The 16,559-nt window shown below is 41.1% G+C and overlaps 1 protein-coding gene across 1 annotated transcript; it reads right to left on the bottom strand.

Annotated features, from left to right (window-relative positions):
- Positions 1 to 6,071: 6,071 nt before the first annotated feature.
- CLEC3A (C-type lectin domain family 3 member A) lies at positions 6,072 to 10,232 on the bottom strand (the record flags this gene model as incomplete). Its single annotated transcript, XM_084645078.1, has 3 exons — positions 6,072 to 6,567; positions 7,870 to 7,953; positions 10,118 to 10,232. 3 exons carry the CDS (start codon positions 10,230 to 10,232, stop codon positions 6,176 to 6,178), a joined length of 591 nt encoding a protein of 196 aa, XP_084501204.1. The 3' UTR covers positions 6,072 to 6,175.
- Positions 10,233 to 16,559: the final 6,327 nt, after the last annotated feature.

The following is a 16,559-nucleotide window of genomic DNA, read 5'->3' as shown; positions in this document are numbered from 1 at the left end:
TTTGTCCTTTGTTTGTATAGCACCTGGCACAATGAGATGATGATCTCTGACTAGGATACCTAGGCAATACTAACAATTCAGATGAAGATGACAGCTCCACATCCCAATCAATGAGTTCAGACAATAGCAGACCCACAGCCCATCTTAAGTTCAAGCCTTAAGCTCTCTGTGGTCATGGGTTTCACAGGTCCTCAAAGCCATTATCAGTTATTATCATACTTGTTTGGTTGTCATATACCATTAGCCAAACCTGTATTTTATTATATCAAAGCAAAAAATCATTTGAGGGAATTGGTAGCAGAGCGTGTGTATTTATGTAGCAATAGTCTGAAAATCTTTCTGGTTTTACTAAGGAAAGGTAGACCTCTGCTGGAAGAAAGAACTACTGGGACTCTTGACATACACTTATATCTGTATAAAATAAGATGCCGATGCAGATTACAGGTAGCCAACATTTTTCAAACAAAAACATGTTTTATTGGAAAATGGGTTGTTTTCAGAAATAGCATTTAATAAAATAATTGTTGACACTGTCAATGTTTTCACAAAAAAGGAGGCTTTTTTATTTTTTGGCAATTTTTATCAAAACAATTATCAAGATTTCTCACTGACCAAAGACCAATTTTTTGGTAAACACAAAATGTCTAGAACTAGTTCGTTAACACTTGCAATACAAATGGTGAAGAATTTAAAAAAAACCACTCAAATATTTTGAAGAAAAACAACAACTATTCATTGTTCCACTTCAAACATTTTGAACTGAAAACAATTTTGAAGTGATCATACGTATGATAAAAAAGCAGCTAAATTCTTAAAAGGCTGTACTCATTGTTTTGAACATAGAGAACAGAGGTTGTACGATCCCTGCTTGACTTTGATATAACTTTATAGTGTGTTGAATCTAATAATGTATTTGTCCCATTTTCATTCTCTTTAACCAGGAACGAATATTTTCCTTGTTCTTTTATTTTTATTTTTTGTGTTAAATTATTTCACTAATAATCCAAGTGAAAGAGGGGGAAAAAAAAGAGAGCTAATAAATGCCTTACAATTAATTGCATTTCCAACCACAGATGAAGAAACAAAACTATTCAACATGTAGAAAAGCTGGCAAAAAATATTTTGTAAATGGTTAATTTCCCTCTGCCTGTCTGATCTCTCATCTTTTTGACTGTCAAAATGCTTACGTGGGTTCCATCCCAGGAGCATCTGGGCACTTGGGACAAGAATTCTCCAACAAAGCTTTACTCTCTTTCAGAGTGAGTGGGATTTATGTCAGTGTTCCCAAACTGTGATTATTTACAGAGAAGTGCGATTTCCACTGTGCCATGATAGCTCAAGGCTTGTGGCTCAGTGCTGTTCATGCCGCTTACCAGCTTGTCTCCCTTACCTCGAACCCAAGTCAGTGCAGCGCGTTGCTTTGGGAGCATTCTCCATTTCACTCACCATTCTGGGATAAAAGTGGGGTCCCCATCAACTCTGGAGCTACAGCATAGAAAGGCTACTTGGTTAGGAAATACATTCCCCTGTGAGGCTCTGATGAAGCCATTCAAGCCATCTGGGACAGGCTTGTTTCCTTATCAGGCATCAAACACCCATCCCCTAATGCTAAGCCACTCTGGCTTCACGCAGCAACATGGTCACAGTTAGAGGAAAGGCAGGGGAGCATGGCAGTTTGTGCTTTGCTGGTGCACTCAGACCCTTTATTGGCGCCAGCTGGTCCCTGCATTAGGGAGGCTACACTAGCACTCTCGGAGGGAGAGGAGCAAAGTGGTGACTGACTGTGTTTTCTGTGGAGAGAGGGCAGCACTCACCTCTGTGCAATTGCTACATAGTATCTACAGGATGGGGTAGGTTGGGTGGAGGAGTGAGGGTGGGGGCAATGGAAGAAGATTGTTTGTGCTATTTAACAAGGTCCTTCTAGGACTTGCTAGTCACTGCTGTCTAGATCCACAACTGCAAAGCTCTGTGCAGCTCATCAAGTGACCTATTTCATGGGTGTGAGTGAATGGGGGGAGAGGGACATTCTTTGCTTTAGCCCAATTACCGCAAATTGACTCTTACCATCACTCTGGTTCCTCCTCTCCATCTACGCCAATTACTCTCTCTCCCCTGCCCACCCTCAACTTCCTGCCAGCCATTCCATTCTCTTTGCCCCGCCTTTTTCACCCCATCCTTCTGGTCTACTTCACATATTCCAGTTATTAGACAAAGCATCTGGCTGGGAGCGTTAAGACCTAAGTCTGAGTCCCCCATACTGGCTGTAACTTTGTGAACTAATTAATTGGCACAGATGTCTGTTTGTTTAACAAAGTGTATGACATCTGCTGTCTGTGGAAAAATGTCCCCCAGTAGTGTCCATAACCAGTTTATATTGCTATTACCTAAAGTAAATGGATGAAAATTGAGTAGAAATAAAGAGTAACCCCCTTGGGATTTGGTAGATATTTGTGCTACTGCACATGTGAATAGGTTTCCAAAACAGTGGTGAAATTACATGTTGAACATAATGTAGTTTCAGATATATTTATATAATTAACTAACCCAATGAACCGGCACTCAAGAGGCCATATTAAACTACTGTAGGGCTCTCCATTTATTTAAATCACAGTTCAAAACCAAAATGAAAACCAAATGGGGATCATAACATCTGCTGAGCTTAATAGAGATGGATAGATCCTGATAGCCTGCTTTGCTCCCATAATTTAAATCAGAGGATGGCTAGCAGGGAGGACAGTTAAGCCTCTATTGCAGGCTTATCTAGGGAAATAATTATTTCACCAATGAAGGTGCAGTAATAATAACTATTCAAGTTCAATCCTTGAGGGGGCCATTTAGGGATCTGGGGCAAAAATTGAGGATTGGTCCTGCTTTGAGCAGGGGGTTGGACAAGATGATCTCCTGAGGTCCCTTCCAACTCTGATATTCTATGATTCTATGTATAAGATGGTTCTATATGTCCAGGTATCATTGCCCGCTATTGATGTGTGGCCGTCGCTGGAATGGAAGAGGGCAGCTGTTTGACAGCAGCACAACATAACAGCTAAAGATGAGGAGAAAAACTTATCTGATTGAAAGTGCAGGAGAATTTACAAAAAGAAAAGGAGTACTTGTGGCACCTTAGAGACTAACAAATTTGAGCATAAGCTTTTGTGAGCTAGTTAGAATCTAACTACCTACGGTGAAATCTGCCTACAGAACTCACTTCCTCTTGTTACTCTTGTGATAAGGGCCATGGACAGCAAAAGACTAGATCGGGTCAGGATTTTGGTGTAGCATCTCACCCGGAAGAAGATCCCCCACACATATCAATTCCTTTACTGCCGTACTGCTGGATCAATGAGAGGAGTGACACCTATCAAAAAGGACTACACCATTTCCTGCGGCAGCATCTTGCATCGTCTTTGGTGGTCTCCCAGCCAGGTGCCAACCAGCCCTAACGGTGATTAGTTTGTGAGAAATTATGGGACCTTGGCCCTAGCTGGCTAGAGAAATCTGTGGGTGAGCAAACATTTACCCAAAGGTATCACATTCCACTTACAAATACGAGTGATGGGCCCCACTGGAAGTGGAACCTTCATTCGGAGTTGCTGACACCAAGTAGGGTGGTACGGCCCAGTACCCCGTACCAGCAAGAGATTTATAGCTGCTACGGCGTACCGGAAAGAACGTAGGGCCATGGGGCAGCCCCACGCCGGCAGCTCCTGCGGCACAGCTGTATTGCCCCCAGCCCTTCCATGCAGGGTCTCCTCCCTCTGTACAGCAGGCCTGCCAGAGGACTGGGCTCAGGGGGCGGTACAGCAGCGCCGGGGGAGCTGTTGGCATGGGGGTGCCCAGCGGCCCCACGTTCTGCTCCTTTCCATGCTGCAGTTCCGAAGGCGCAGCGGGAGGAGGACAGAGCCCCCACAGGGCTTCTCCAGGTAAGGGGTGTGGATCATGGGAAGGGAAGAGCATGGGAGTCTTGGGCTGGGGGCGGGGAGGAGTCACATGCAGGGTCATGTGAGGGTGTCATGTGCCCCCCCGTACTGGTAAGAAATGGATTCCGTTTGCACCACTGCTGACACCAGACCTCCTTCAATAGCTTTCGTTCTTGGTTGGAGCTGAAATCAGAAGGGACCTATTTTCTGCATCTGATGCTGCTGAAGTCACATGAGAAACTCAGCTCAAGATGGCAGAAATAACACAAGAACAGCTGAACTCTTATGATTTCGGACCAGAGTCTTACAAGATTTTGGTGACATTAGACTCTGACCCTAGCCCAGATTTGGCTTTGAACATGAATCCAAGCCCTATCCTAAACCTAATTTGTGTCTGTACGCTGTCTTCTCAATGCATCTTGAGCAAAGCCCTCCTTAGGTACTCGATATTATGGAATAGCAGTGGCACTCAGATTTCTCTCAGCCTCAGTGTTGATGGAATTCTCTCCATACAGGATGTATACACAATATTTACAGAACCACAACACATGTAATCTTGTACACTTTATCTTTGAAATGCTGATTGTACATGTCTTCATGTTCTCAAAAAATTCTCAAAAAACCCCCCACTAGTGAATTGTTTGATTTATTAGCAATTTATTAGCAAATATGTTTGATTTATTAGTAATTAAAATTTATTGTATAATTAAAAGGGAAACTAAGAGTTGACCTCCAAGTAACAGAATTCAGGTTCTAGGATGCAAGAGGTTATTTTCAAACTGCATTGTATATACCACTAAAATAAAGCATACTTGGATGATGCAAAGCAAAGTATATGGCTGGCTTCTTTTTTTCTGTTGTTTCTCTAAATGTATAGGATTTATTTACTATTCACAGTTCTTTTGAAAGATTAAGAATAGCAAAAAATAAAGAGTGTAATTCCTCCACTTCCAAACATCAGGTCCTTAACTAGCATTTGCATGTAAACAAGTCAGTGTAGAAGCACAAGGACAATATTTTCCAAATGACCAGTACATACAAAAGATTTTCACAGCTGGCGTTTCATGAGGCTAGATTGTCCCCTGGATAATGAGGCTCATAAAAATGTAGGTAGGAGCAAAGAGTCCTTCTCTCTTTGTTCCACACTGGGACTGTGTTAATTGCCATGCTCGTCCTTGAGTGGAGTGCAGAGGCTGTACCCTAGATATGGCCCTGGAGGAGCAACTGAGAGGGGTGTGGGAAGGAGCAGATGAAGCCATGGCTCCGCCTATCCCTATATGCCGGTCAACGGAGCTGGTTTGCCACTAGCATGTTGCACCCTGCAAAGGGGGAGGGTCACAAATTACTCCCCCACATTACAACCAGGGCATGCTACAAGGCATATGTCTTTGAGCATACTGCTCCTGCTGGGTGGTGTGTTTGTGCACTGCCCCTTATTATGGATGGCAAGCTGAAAGCATGATCTAGCCCCGACGTTGCACTTCCAAATGGGCAGAAGAACATTCTGAATGACATGCTTTACATTTAAAAATAATAAAATCAATCAGAGTGGAAGCAAACATTTCAAGCTGGGCGGATGTCTCGATCACTAGTGGGAATATTTCCCCCACTTTCTAGGAATGTGTCATTTTTAACTCCATAATCTTTCAGAATAATATCAGCTTCTATTCATTTTTTTCTTCCTTTAAATCAAAATCTTATCTCAGTGCTACATCGTTGAGCTCCAGCAGATGAATTCCATGAATTTGCAGAGGTTTATACACCACTAAAATTCTACTTAAGCTTCCGTAGCCTCATGTTGGCAAACTTCACTCTCTAGTGAATGTTCCATGTATGGAACTTTCATAAATATTGACCAGAGTTCTGCCTGGGGTTCAAGCAAACACTAACCTATAGAGATATGTAGTGTGGGTCTGAAAGATGGATTTTGACTTTACGATGTTGATAACATGAACATCAGACTGTGAGATATGGCAAAATATGATGCAATACATCTCAAAACAAAACATTATGTATACTCACATACAGGATATGTGACAGTTGCATGGTGAGAAACGTCAGTAAACACAACCTTTTTAGCAGTTGAATGGAAAATAAATTAATAAAGAAAATTCCTGCCTTAGGGCAAGGTGTGTGTATTGTGGGAGATGTGCATTTCAATAAGTATTTTCAATTCATCACTGTAAATGGAAGGAACTACTAACATGCAAAACCTGCACATTAATAACCAAATATTGGTGCAGGTAATGGGAATGGAATTACGGGATCAGAAATTCACAAATATATCTTTTGACAGTACGGCAGACTTCATCCCGCCACTTGCCTTGAGATGACTGGGAAAACAAGACACAGTTTTCACGCTTTCCCCCACTTGGTTGGGAGCGATCCCAGTTGAAATAGTTTAGAGCCATTCCATTGACATCAACAAATTTCCCTTCGTTTACCATGTCGGTGATACCCAGCCAAAAGTCTGCAACCCCTGGCAGACTTTTCTTGCCATAGTCTTGAAGGGAGTTGGTTTCATCATTATCTCTGGGGATAGCCAGTGTCCCTCCCTTGGCTATGCAGTTTTCATTGGCTTCATGGAAATGCTTGGCACCTTCTGATGCCAGGTAGCACTTCTTATGGATCTTTGTTCCACGAAGACAGACTGTGAATAGATATGGTTGAGCAAATTGATTAAGAAATTGAGTCACATATTAGAATAGGGTCTGGACCGGTTCTAAGGGCAGGTGAGCAGGGCAGCGCCACTTGGGTTTATTTTTTTATTTTGTGTATTTGGCTGCTCGTGGGCAGGTTTGTGGGGGTGGGCAGAGCACCAAGAACATTTTTCGCCCCAGCTGGCAAAATGGCTAGGGCTGTTCCAGAACAGAGTTGACATTTTAGTGGGAGATTTTCAAAAGCCCCTAAGGGAGCAAGGCCTACAAGTCATGTTGACTTTCAGTGGGATTGTGATCTTAATTCCAGAAGGGGCTATTGAAAATCCCACCTGTAAGCTTTTTATATTAATCTACTTTGGTCATCATTCTCAGCCTGGATCCAGCCAGGAACGTAATTTCCTCAAGGATTATTTATGCTGCTGTTTGAGAACACACATACACAGGAAGATGATGTAGGCCTGTTGTTTGTTTAACTTCATTTTTTTTGTAAATAGTCCCTGCTGCCAACTTCACACATTTGACTTCACCTCATCGGGTTCATAACGTACGCTGAGGAGAAATGGATGTTTATATTGTTGGCAGAGCTGGTTTAGTTGTCAGGAAGTAGGTGTATTCTTGGCTTCACACCAATGACAAGGATCTAAAGGTCTTTTCATACTTGTGACATTTAAGTGCCAAAGTAAAGCATGTTATGCATTAGCTAAGCCTAGTCCCTAGTAAATAAATGGAAGACAGAAAGTGCTAAAGGGCTAGTTTTACAGTATGTCCTGATCATCAGATATTGATTGGAAATTCATAATTCAAATCTGTGTTTGGGCAATAGATAAATATTGCCACTGGCAGGATAACATACATAGGGCGTAAAATTCGTTAGGGCTTCATTTCCAGTCACTTTTTCCACCAACCTCCTCCCTTCAAATGCTAATTTCAAGTGACCCAAGGTGATTTAAAACAAGAAAGGCCTTTTAAAAGAGAGAGATTACATTCAATGCCTGGTTTGCACAACAGTCTCATTTATTAAATCTTATTTATTTTTGGCTATGCTTCCCCGTGTGGCAATAGACAAGGTATGGCAGCATGGCTCTTCCAAAGTCCCGGCCATTGCTGGCTTCATCAAGTGGAAGATGTTGGCAACATCTGAGTGCCGTGTTGCTAAGGAATCCCACTTGTCAAAGAAGCACGATTCCTCAATGAACATTATGGGGGGGGGGGGCCAGGGGAATGTTTGGTTTCACTGAAAAAATGTTTAGTGACATTTCCTAGTAAAAACAGACTAATAAAACATGTTTTACCTGTCTGAAGTGCCTGCATTTCTTTCAGGGAATTTACTTCTAGCCACAGCTTGTCAATCTGAGTCTTTAGATCACCGTCCTTTTCTTAAATGAATAAATGAATAAATAAATAAATAAATATACAAATTGAAGAATATCTTTAAATCAGAAGCCCTGTTAAAATAGCATGGGCTTCTGCATGTATGAGATTTGCATAACTCTTTAGTTGGGAGAAAAATCATAGTAATTACAATATTCAGGGACAATCAAAATGCTATAATGCAATAAAATTAAGCAGCAATCATTTAAATCCCATAAAATCACAATGTCAAAGCAATGCAATTCTAGTAATAATTATAAGCTAAACAAAACATTCACCTGGGTGAGACTCAGTGCTCTGTGACACTAGTGCACCTTCTTCCTTCAAAATCAGCGAGATTATACCAACACAATATTAATGCAGGATGAGAAAGCAACAAATATTCATAAACAAATAAATCGCATATTTAACTATTTTGAAATACATAGGTTTAGTAAAATTAATTTCCCAAGATTAAGTATAATATTAATATGACAGCTTGCTGTTTTGCTCATTGGTTTCTTTGGGCTCTCTTTAGGTGAATACACATGAAATTCCAATGGACTCTCATAGTAGTTCACTTATTCCAACTTTTTAATGTGTTGCTGAATTATAAATTCAGACTATTACTTAGAGATCAGTCATTATTGTACTAGGGCTGCTGAAAAGATTTGGTTTTGGCTGTACATTTGAGGCCTGGTCTATGCTATACAGTTAGGTCAATGTAAGCTGCATTGCATCAACCGCACTGTGGAAATGTCTTCACTTAAATTTGGATCCCCCCACCGTAAATGTCCCTCTACACCAGGTTAGTAACACCACTTCCCCGAATAGGGTAGAATCAAGGTCGATGAAATTGGGTCAATGAAGTGTAAATTGAGTTACTTCCGTCGACTGTTACTGCCTTTCAAAAGCCATCCCACAATGCCCTACACTGACAATTCAATTGGTACAAGAACTCCTGGTGAGGACACGCACTGCTGACATAAGGAGCCAAGTGTGCACATACGCAAGCGATTTAATAACTACGGTGACTGTATGCATACGTAAGTTAGATCGACAAAATTTTGTAGTGTAGACATGGCCTAATTTAACTATTAGATGGGGTGGAGATGTTGAGAGGTTTTTTCCATAGAATTTTCGCTTTAAAAACTATATTGAGTGATTGGGCTACAACCTGCTTTATATACTTGTCTTGGCAAAAGAACCCCAACCAATCCCAAAAGATGCTATGGCAGACATTTTAAATTTTGGGTGTCTAAAGTTAGTCACCTAAATAAAAGAGGCCCGATGTTCAGATTTACTTTGCCACTGCACAAAAATGCACATGGGTTACAATAGGAATCAGGGCTCCCAGATACCATGGTAATGAACATGGTGTAAACCCCTCAAAACTAGACAGATAGATTCATGAGAAGGGGAAACAAATGCCATACAGCCTCCTGACTTTCAGAGTCGTATGAGCATCGTAAGAAATGGACTTGTGTAAGCTGCTTACTTTTCACTGACTAACAAATATTCACCAACTGTGTGATCTACATTATGCTTTCTAAAAAATGGGAAGTAAGTTTAAATTAAATACACACATTTCCCAACAACATTCAAGGTTTTTGTCTTTGCTTTGCATATTTTTATTGGGAAACTATACTTTTCTCATGAATTCTTTCTGGTTTCTTTTGTCCATCATTGTACAACACTCCGTAAAGAATTAGAACTGAAGAATATCCCACAAATATCCCATTTAAAAGTTATAAAACTTTCTAGGTCATGGAAAATAAATCTCTACAATAATCCTTGGGAGTCTGTTAGTTTATTCAGCTTGTTTTAACCAGATGCACACGATATTCCACCTTGGTGATATCCATTATACAATACATAACTGAAGATCATGGGCCAAACTGCGATCTCATTTACAACTCAGAATCCCAAATAAAGTCAATGGAGCTAGAGGACACTTTTTGGCTCTGTACCCTATATTTATGTAATACAGTTTGGCACATTACACTTCACTTTACTAGTACATGTAACCCAAATAACATATACAAAATCTTCTCTCTAGACAGAGTAAATAAAGGCACAGATACTCTTTGATAATACATTTAAAAAATAATATTAACCACTGGGTTCAAATAAGATTTAAGAGTATTGTAAATGCCTATAGTATATACACCCCCAAATTAAACTGATTACCTTTCACTCTACGTTTACTGTGCTTTCTGGCTTTGAACTTGGAAGCCTGGCCAGTAGCTTGATCCAGCAGTAGTATGCTAATGAGGAGAAAAATTAGAAGTCCAGTTTGTGCCATGTCTCTTTTCAAAAGCTAATAAGACTCTTCCAGAGAGTCTCTATAGCAGCTAAGAGAGCAAATCACACAGCCACAGCTCAATATGAACTGACTGAGGTCAGCTTTATAAAACCTTAGTGATAGAGTTGGCTGTACTCCTTGCTTACGAAATGTGTTTGATGCTTCAGCTGGCTTCAGCATAAGGTACCCCCTTGTTCTCATTCTTCCTCTTTGACTGAACTGAACAATTTATTTGTTTTGCCGTCAGTGAACTCCATTTTTCAAGGGTTAATATTTAAAACTTTGAGGATGAATGTCATAGAAAAGCAAATGGGCATTCAAGAAACATTCATCCATGCACTGTCACTTTCAAGGAGATACAGTCAGACTACTTACGTGAATGTCATAGAAGCATTTAGCAACATCCCCATCCAGCTTCTTGAAAATGGGTCTGGCCTAAGCCAATTAAAGCTAGACAATGAACGTGATCCTCCTTCCATTGAGGTCAATGGGAGTTTTGCCACTGAGTTCTTTGGCAGCAGGCCTGAGCTCTGTAGCTCTCTGAGGGGTTTTGGTCACTTTCTATGAAGGGTACATTTATCAATAGCTTACAAAGGGTTAATAAGTGACTAACAGATGTTACAAGTTTACCAGCATAAGTAGTATGTGTTATAGACTGGGGTAAGATTTGAGGGGAAAAGTGCTGGTACTCTTCCAGCCTCCTCCCACACAATAAGCGCTTCTCACTTGAGTCATCAAAATCAGACGTCCCTCAGTTAATTGACGTCCACTGGGCTCTTTGAATCAGGCTTCCCTGGGTGGGGCTTGACTATGCCCACGGAATCTGCTGTCCTCCTTGGGCCTGGATCCTTCTTGATTGGAAGGGGAAAAATAAGCAGTGGTACCTCTTGCCCATTTGTGGCACCAAAACGAGATGTTGCCCACAGGGAATTGTGCCTCTCCTTTTTCACATGAGGAATGAAAGAGCTAACGGAGTTGAGGTTCAGATAATCATCACTGGGTCTCTGGGTTCACAGCTCAGGGAGATGAATGGGGCAATTCACACCTGTCAAAGCTGTTCCAGACTCATCCAGACCTCTTTACACTGGCTACATTCCGTTCCCATTTGAGAGGTTTTCTTTGCAACCAGAACAGCTCGGGGCATGTCGGGGCTGGAACAAAAGCTGAGATTCAGGAGAACAAGATAATAGTTTCAGAGAAGTGCCTATATAGTGCATAAGTCTGTACTGGCTGTTCCCAAGCCCTGGTTATCAGGACAACAGCAGAAGGTGTTATGGATTGCTATAAACAACCTCTTTGACTCGAACAATCCATAACACTTGATTAATCATTAAAACATCTATTAATCATTAATTAACCCTTTAAAAACTATTTATAAATGTACCCTTAATAGAAGTATGAGTGGGTCTCTCTAGCATCTCTCGTCAGAGGATCTAGGCCCTTCCCAGTTATGGTAGATCAGCATAATGAAGTCTCTGTAACAGGAATGTTAACTCCTTGGTGTTGTTCTTAAATATCACAGCACAGCAGGGTCCTGTAATAGCGGGCATTCTGACATACTGCTGACCAAGTACAAGACATGTATGTAAACGTATAGTCTGCCTTGAAAACATAGGCTGCCATTTAAGCTGCCACACCAGAGACTGAACTGTGAACCACTACAGCTGAAAGCATGAGTCTCTACAGCACAAGCTAAAAAAGTCAAGCAACCAAGCTGAGAATGTAACAGACTCATATCCTCTGTGGATCAGGTACAAAGGGAATCGTACGTTTCAATAATTTCATCAGTGACTTGGATAATGAAGTGGAGTGTGCACACAAAATTTTCCACACTGGAAGGGGTCCAGGCACTTTGAGAATAGGAACAGAATTCAAAATGACCTTGATAAATTGAAAAATTGGTCTGAAATCAACAAGATGAAATTCAATAGAGACACGTACAAAGTACCATACTTGGAAAAGAAAAAAAAATCAAATGCACAACTACAAAATGAGGAATAACTAGCTAGGCAGTAAGTATCAGAGGGATAGCCGTGTTTGCTGCTTTTACAGATCTAGACTAAGAGTCCTGTGGCACCTTTTAGTCTAACAGACATATTGGAGCATAAGCTTGCATCCGAAGAAGTGGGTATTCACCCACGAAAGCTTATGCTCCAATACGTCTGTTAGTCTATAACGTGCTACAGGACTCTTGCTGCTTTAGCTAGGTAGTAGTATTTCAGAAAAGGATCCGGGAGTTATACTGGAACACAAATTGAATGCGACTCACCAATGTCATGCAGATGTGGAAAAGGCTAATATCATTCTAGGGTGTATTAACAGGAGTGTCTCACGTAAGATACTGAGATAAAGGTTCTGCTCTATTTTGCATTGGTAAGGCCTCAGCTGGAATACTATGTCCATTTTTGGGCACCCTACTTTAAGAAATTGTGGACAAATTGGAAAGAATATACCCATAGTGTGGATGCAGTTATATCAGTGTAAAGGTGCCTTATGCCAGTATAGTTTATTTCCCTTCCCCTATAAGAATACACTATACTGGTACAAGTACCTTTATGTTGGTGTAACTGCATCCATGGGGAGAGGGGGCATGTATTGCTTTAACTATATTGGTATAGTTAAAGCAGTTCAGCTTGTGTGTTTAGACAAGGTCTTATGATCACCTCCAACTTGCAAAAGCCATAGTCTACAATATTGTTTATAGTCTACGATATTGTTCAGTGACCCAGGTAGGTTTTTAGAAGCAGTTTTCTCAGTTTGTCCACACTTGCTTTCCAATAACAGGGTCATTCAGAAAATGAGATAGCTTCATTTATAGGAACCTGCAGGTTGGTCCATGGAGGCTGCTCAGGGTAGAAAGTATGCCCTATTGACAGTCGGATCTTTATCTGCTGCTGCAAACTGGCTTTGAACAACCCATTCTTAGCCTCCACTGTGTATATAATGGATTTGTGGAAACAACATGCAGTTACACGTTGAATACTAAGAGAGCTATGTGGAACTAGTCTTGGATGCTGGGCTGAGCTCCTGAAATAGGTGTGGATGCACAAATCATTTCCTGTTGCATGGAATAAGAAGTTACTGTAAAGGATGGTCCTGTCAGTCACTTATCTCCTGAGTTGGTAGAGCTGCAAATAAAACACAGCTGGTGAATAGACCTTTTAAGATGGTGAATGCATTGATCTGTTCAAAGGAAAGCTGTTCAAATATTGCTTTTTGGCCAACTATGTTTTACTGAGGTTTACCACCTCCTCCAGGTTTTGGAGCTAACAGATTACTATTTGTGTCATGTCATGCTTGGACAAAATGTGAAACTGACATGTTGTTGCAACAGCTATTTCTGGAGTTTCAGTAAGTTGTTTTCCAGAGTTTCATACTCTGACAAACGGGACCAATATAGGCTTAGCTAGAAAAGCCCTTGAGTTTGTGGCTAATTGTCTGTTGTAGAGAGAATCTGAAAGCTGTCAAGAATTACACTGAGCCACTGCCAACCTGTGGAATTTCAAGTGGCACAATCTGAGGAACTAACAGGATAGATAAAAGTAGATAATATAAAGCTAAGTGTAAGGTCTCTTTCCCTATCACAATTCTCTCTCCAAATGTCATTTCAGACTATCCAAGGTGGAAAGCATGGAGTACACTGGATAATATACCCTCGTTTCAGTTAAATGTAACAGGTTTGCAAACTCTTCAAGTCACTGAATATGTTGTGCTTGGAAAACTACTGTATGTTTCAATTTCCTCAGTCCCTCAAAGCCTTGTAAGTGCCTTTTTAAAGGAGCTGAGCTCAGACCAAGCAGGCATAAGGGGATACTATGGCTGAAATCCCAGAACTAGAAAAAACACATGGATACTGACTAAATGAAGTTGCATGTCTGGAAAAGGGATGGATCAACCTCCTAGTGTGTGAGGTTTTGTAAATGTGATTAGCCATCATTCTGGGTTTGTGCAGGGAGGGTCAGATGGCTAATCTTCTTTCCTGTCATGTTAACCCATTCTTTCTAACGGAAATTTTCTAGTTAAAAAGAAGACTGTGCTATGTATTAGAGAGAGGGGGGGAGCAGGATTTTTACTACACAAGGTAGGATGCATAACAGGAATTTGTCTGCTCATACACTGAAGACTAGAAAGACCCTGAACACAGACACTTGCTAGATGAAGAGTTCTGGGCACTAATTTAAAATGAAAGATTCTAAGAGTATTTTAAGTTTCTTGCATAAATATTTTGTGTCACACATAGGGGCCCGTATTTGGGCCTTTTCTAAGGTGACTATCACTGTCCTATATAGGTGGCCTAGAGTATTGTATCCTTATTCTTCCAATTCTCTTGAATAGTCAGAATATAGCAGGTTTCAGAGTAACAGCCGTGTTAGTCTGTATTTGCAAAAAGAAAAGGAGTACTTGTGGCACCTTAGAGACTAACCAATTTATTTGAGCATAAGCTTAATTGGTTACTCTCTAATATAGCAAGGGTTCTCAAACTTCATTGCACTGCGACCACCCCCGACAACAAAAATTACTCCACGACCCCAGTGTCCTGGATCACCTAGAGCAGTGGTTTCCAAACTTGTTCCGCCACTTGTGCAGGGAAAGCCCCTGGAGGGCCAGGCCAGTTTGTTTACCTGCCACATCCGCAGGTTCCACTGATCACGGCTCCCACTGACCACGGTTCGCTGCTCCAGGCCAATGGGAGCTGCGGGAAGTGGCGCGGGCCGAGGGACATGCTGGCCGCCGCTTCCACCAGCTCCCACTGACCTGGAGCAGTGAACCGTGGCCACTGGGAGCTGTGGTGGCCAAACCTGCGGACGCGGCAGGTAAACAAACTAGCCCAGCCTGCCAGGGGCTTTCCCTGCACAAGTGGTGGAACAAGTTTGGGAACCACGGCTCTAGATTCTAGAGTCTAGAACAGGGATCGGCAACCTTTAGCACGCAGCCTGTCAGGGAAATCCGCTAGTGGGATGGGACGGGTTGTTTACCTGCAGGGTCTGTAGGTTCGGCTGATCGCAGCTCCCACTGGCTGCCGTTTGCTGTTCCAGGCCAATTTTTGCCTAATTTTTAAATTTTGCCTAATTTTTAAAAGCCAAATGTGACTATTAATCACAATGCACTACCACGGTCACATTCTACAGGAAAAATATGAAACTAAAGAATTAGGGTTAATTTAAATTTGGATAAGAAAATGGGTTGTAAAGAAAGATCCTGAGTAGTAAGTAGAAGGAAGGCCTTGAAAATAATTAGACATAAAGCCAGAAGGAGTGAAGTAGGGAGGACATCTCGTTCAAAGAATAACTAATAGGATAAGGGGAAGTTTGTGACAAGAAAGCACATGACCAATAGGGGTAGCTGCAAATGGTTTTAAATAAGACAAAGAGAATTGGTCTTCAAATGAACCAGCATGGTCCTTCCAACCCACACACCAATGTTGCAGCCTATGTGAACGAGGTGCAGTGGAAAAACTGTTGGTCAGTAAAGAGGAGGGGAGGAAAGGCCTTGAGGAGAAAGGAGGTTGTAAATTGTATCTGGACTAAGACTGGTAATACAGGTGAAATGTCTCCAATTGGTTTTAAATTGAAGTCAGTATTTGGGAATGACATCACTTGTTTGTTGCAGGGTATAAAAAAGTTAACTCTTAAAGGGCTCATTGCTAATATCTGCCTGACTACTCTGGAGTGCACCAGTATGGGTCTAAGCACCCCAGGGTTTAGCCCACGTGTATCTTGATCAAATGCTTATAAGTGTTGTGTCACTGTTTGGATGTCGTAAATTGCTAAATATTTAGGCTTTTTAAAGGCATGTTTAGAGCAACTTTATAAAGTACCATTTGGCCTTTGGACTTTAAGGAATTTTTATGGTTAAATTTGAATCATGGTAATACCCTGCATAAATAATTCCAACACTTTCCCAACATTGTTTTTGTTAGGCTGTAGTGTAATGACAAAAAGGACATATTTTACTACATCGTGTTCCAGAAGAGAATTCACTCAAAAAAAAAAGAAGAGAATTTTTACCATGTAAAATGCAGTCAGTTATTTCCATAGAACTTGCTGAAATCTTCAATCAATGGCCTCCATTTTCTATTTCAGCCAAAATATTTTAATGCACAAAATATTTTTTTTCCTGGTTGCAGCAAACATTTTAACTCAAACAACTCATTTCTCTTTGGGGCCCTGAGTGCACAATTAAGTGACCATTCTGCAGACTTTCCCTGAACTCTTGTGCTATGTATTTGGAGAGGAAAAACACCAGAAGTAATTTTCCATTGAAACATTTCTCTGCTGATTAATATGTGAAGTATTCAAATGGAGCTGAATACCCAAACTCACTCCT

This window comes from Lepidochelys olivacea, assembly GCF_965140295.1.
Source record: "Lepidochelys olivacea isolate rLepOli2 genome assembly, chromosome: 12".
Taxonomy (NCBI): domain Eukaryota; kingdom Metazoa; phylum Chordata; order Testudines; family Cheloniidae; genus Lepidochelys; species Lepidochelys olivacea.
This window is presented reverse-complemented; position numbering and strand designations above follow the sequence as displayed.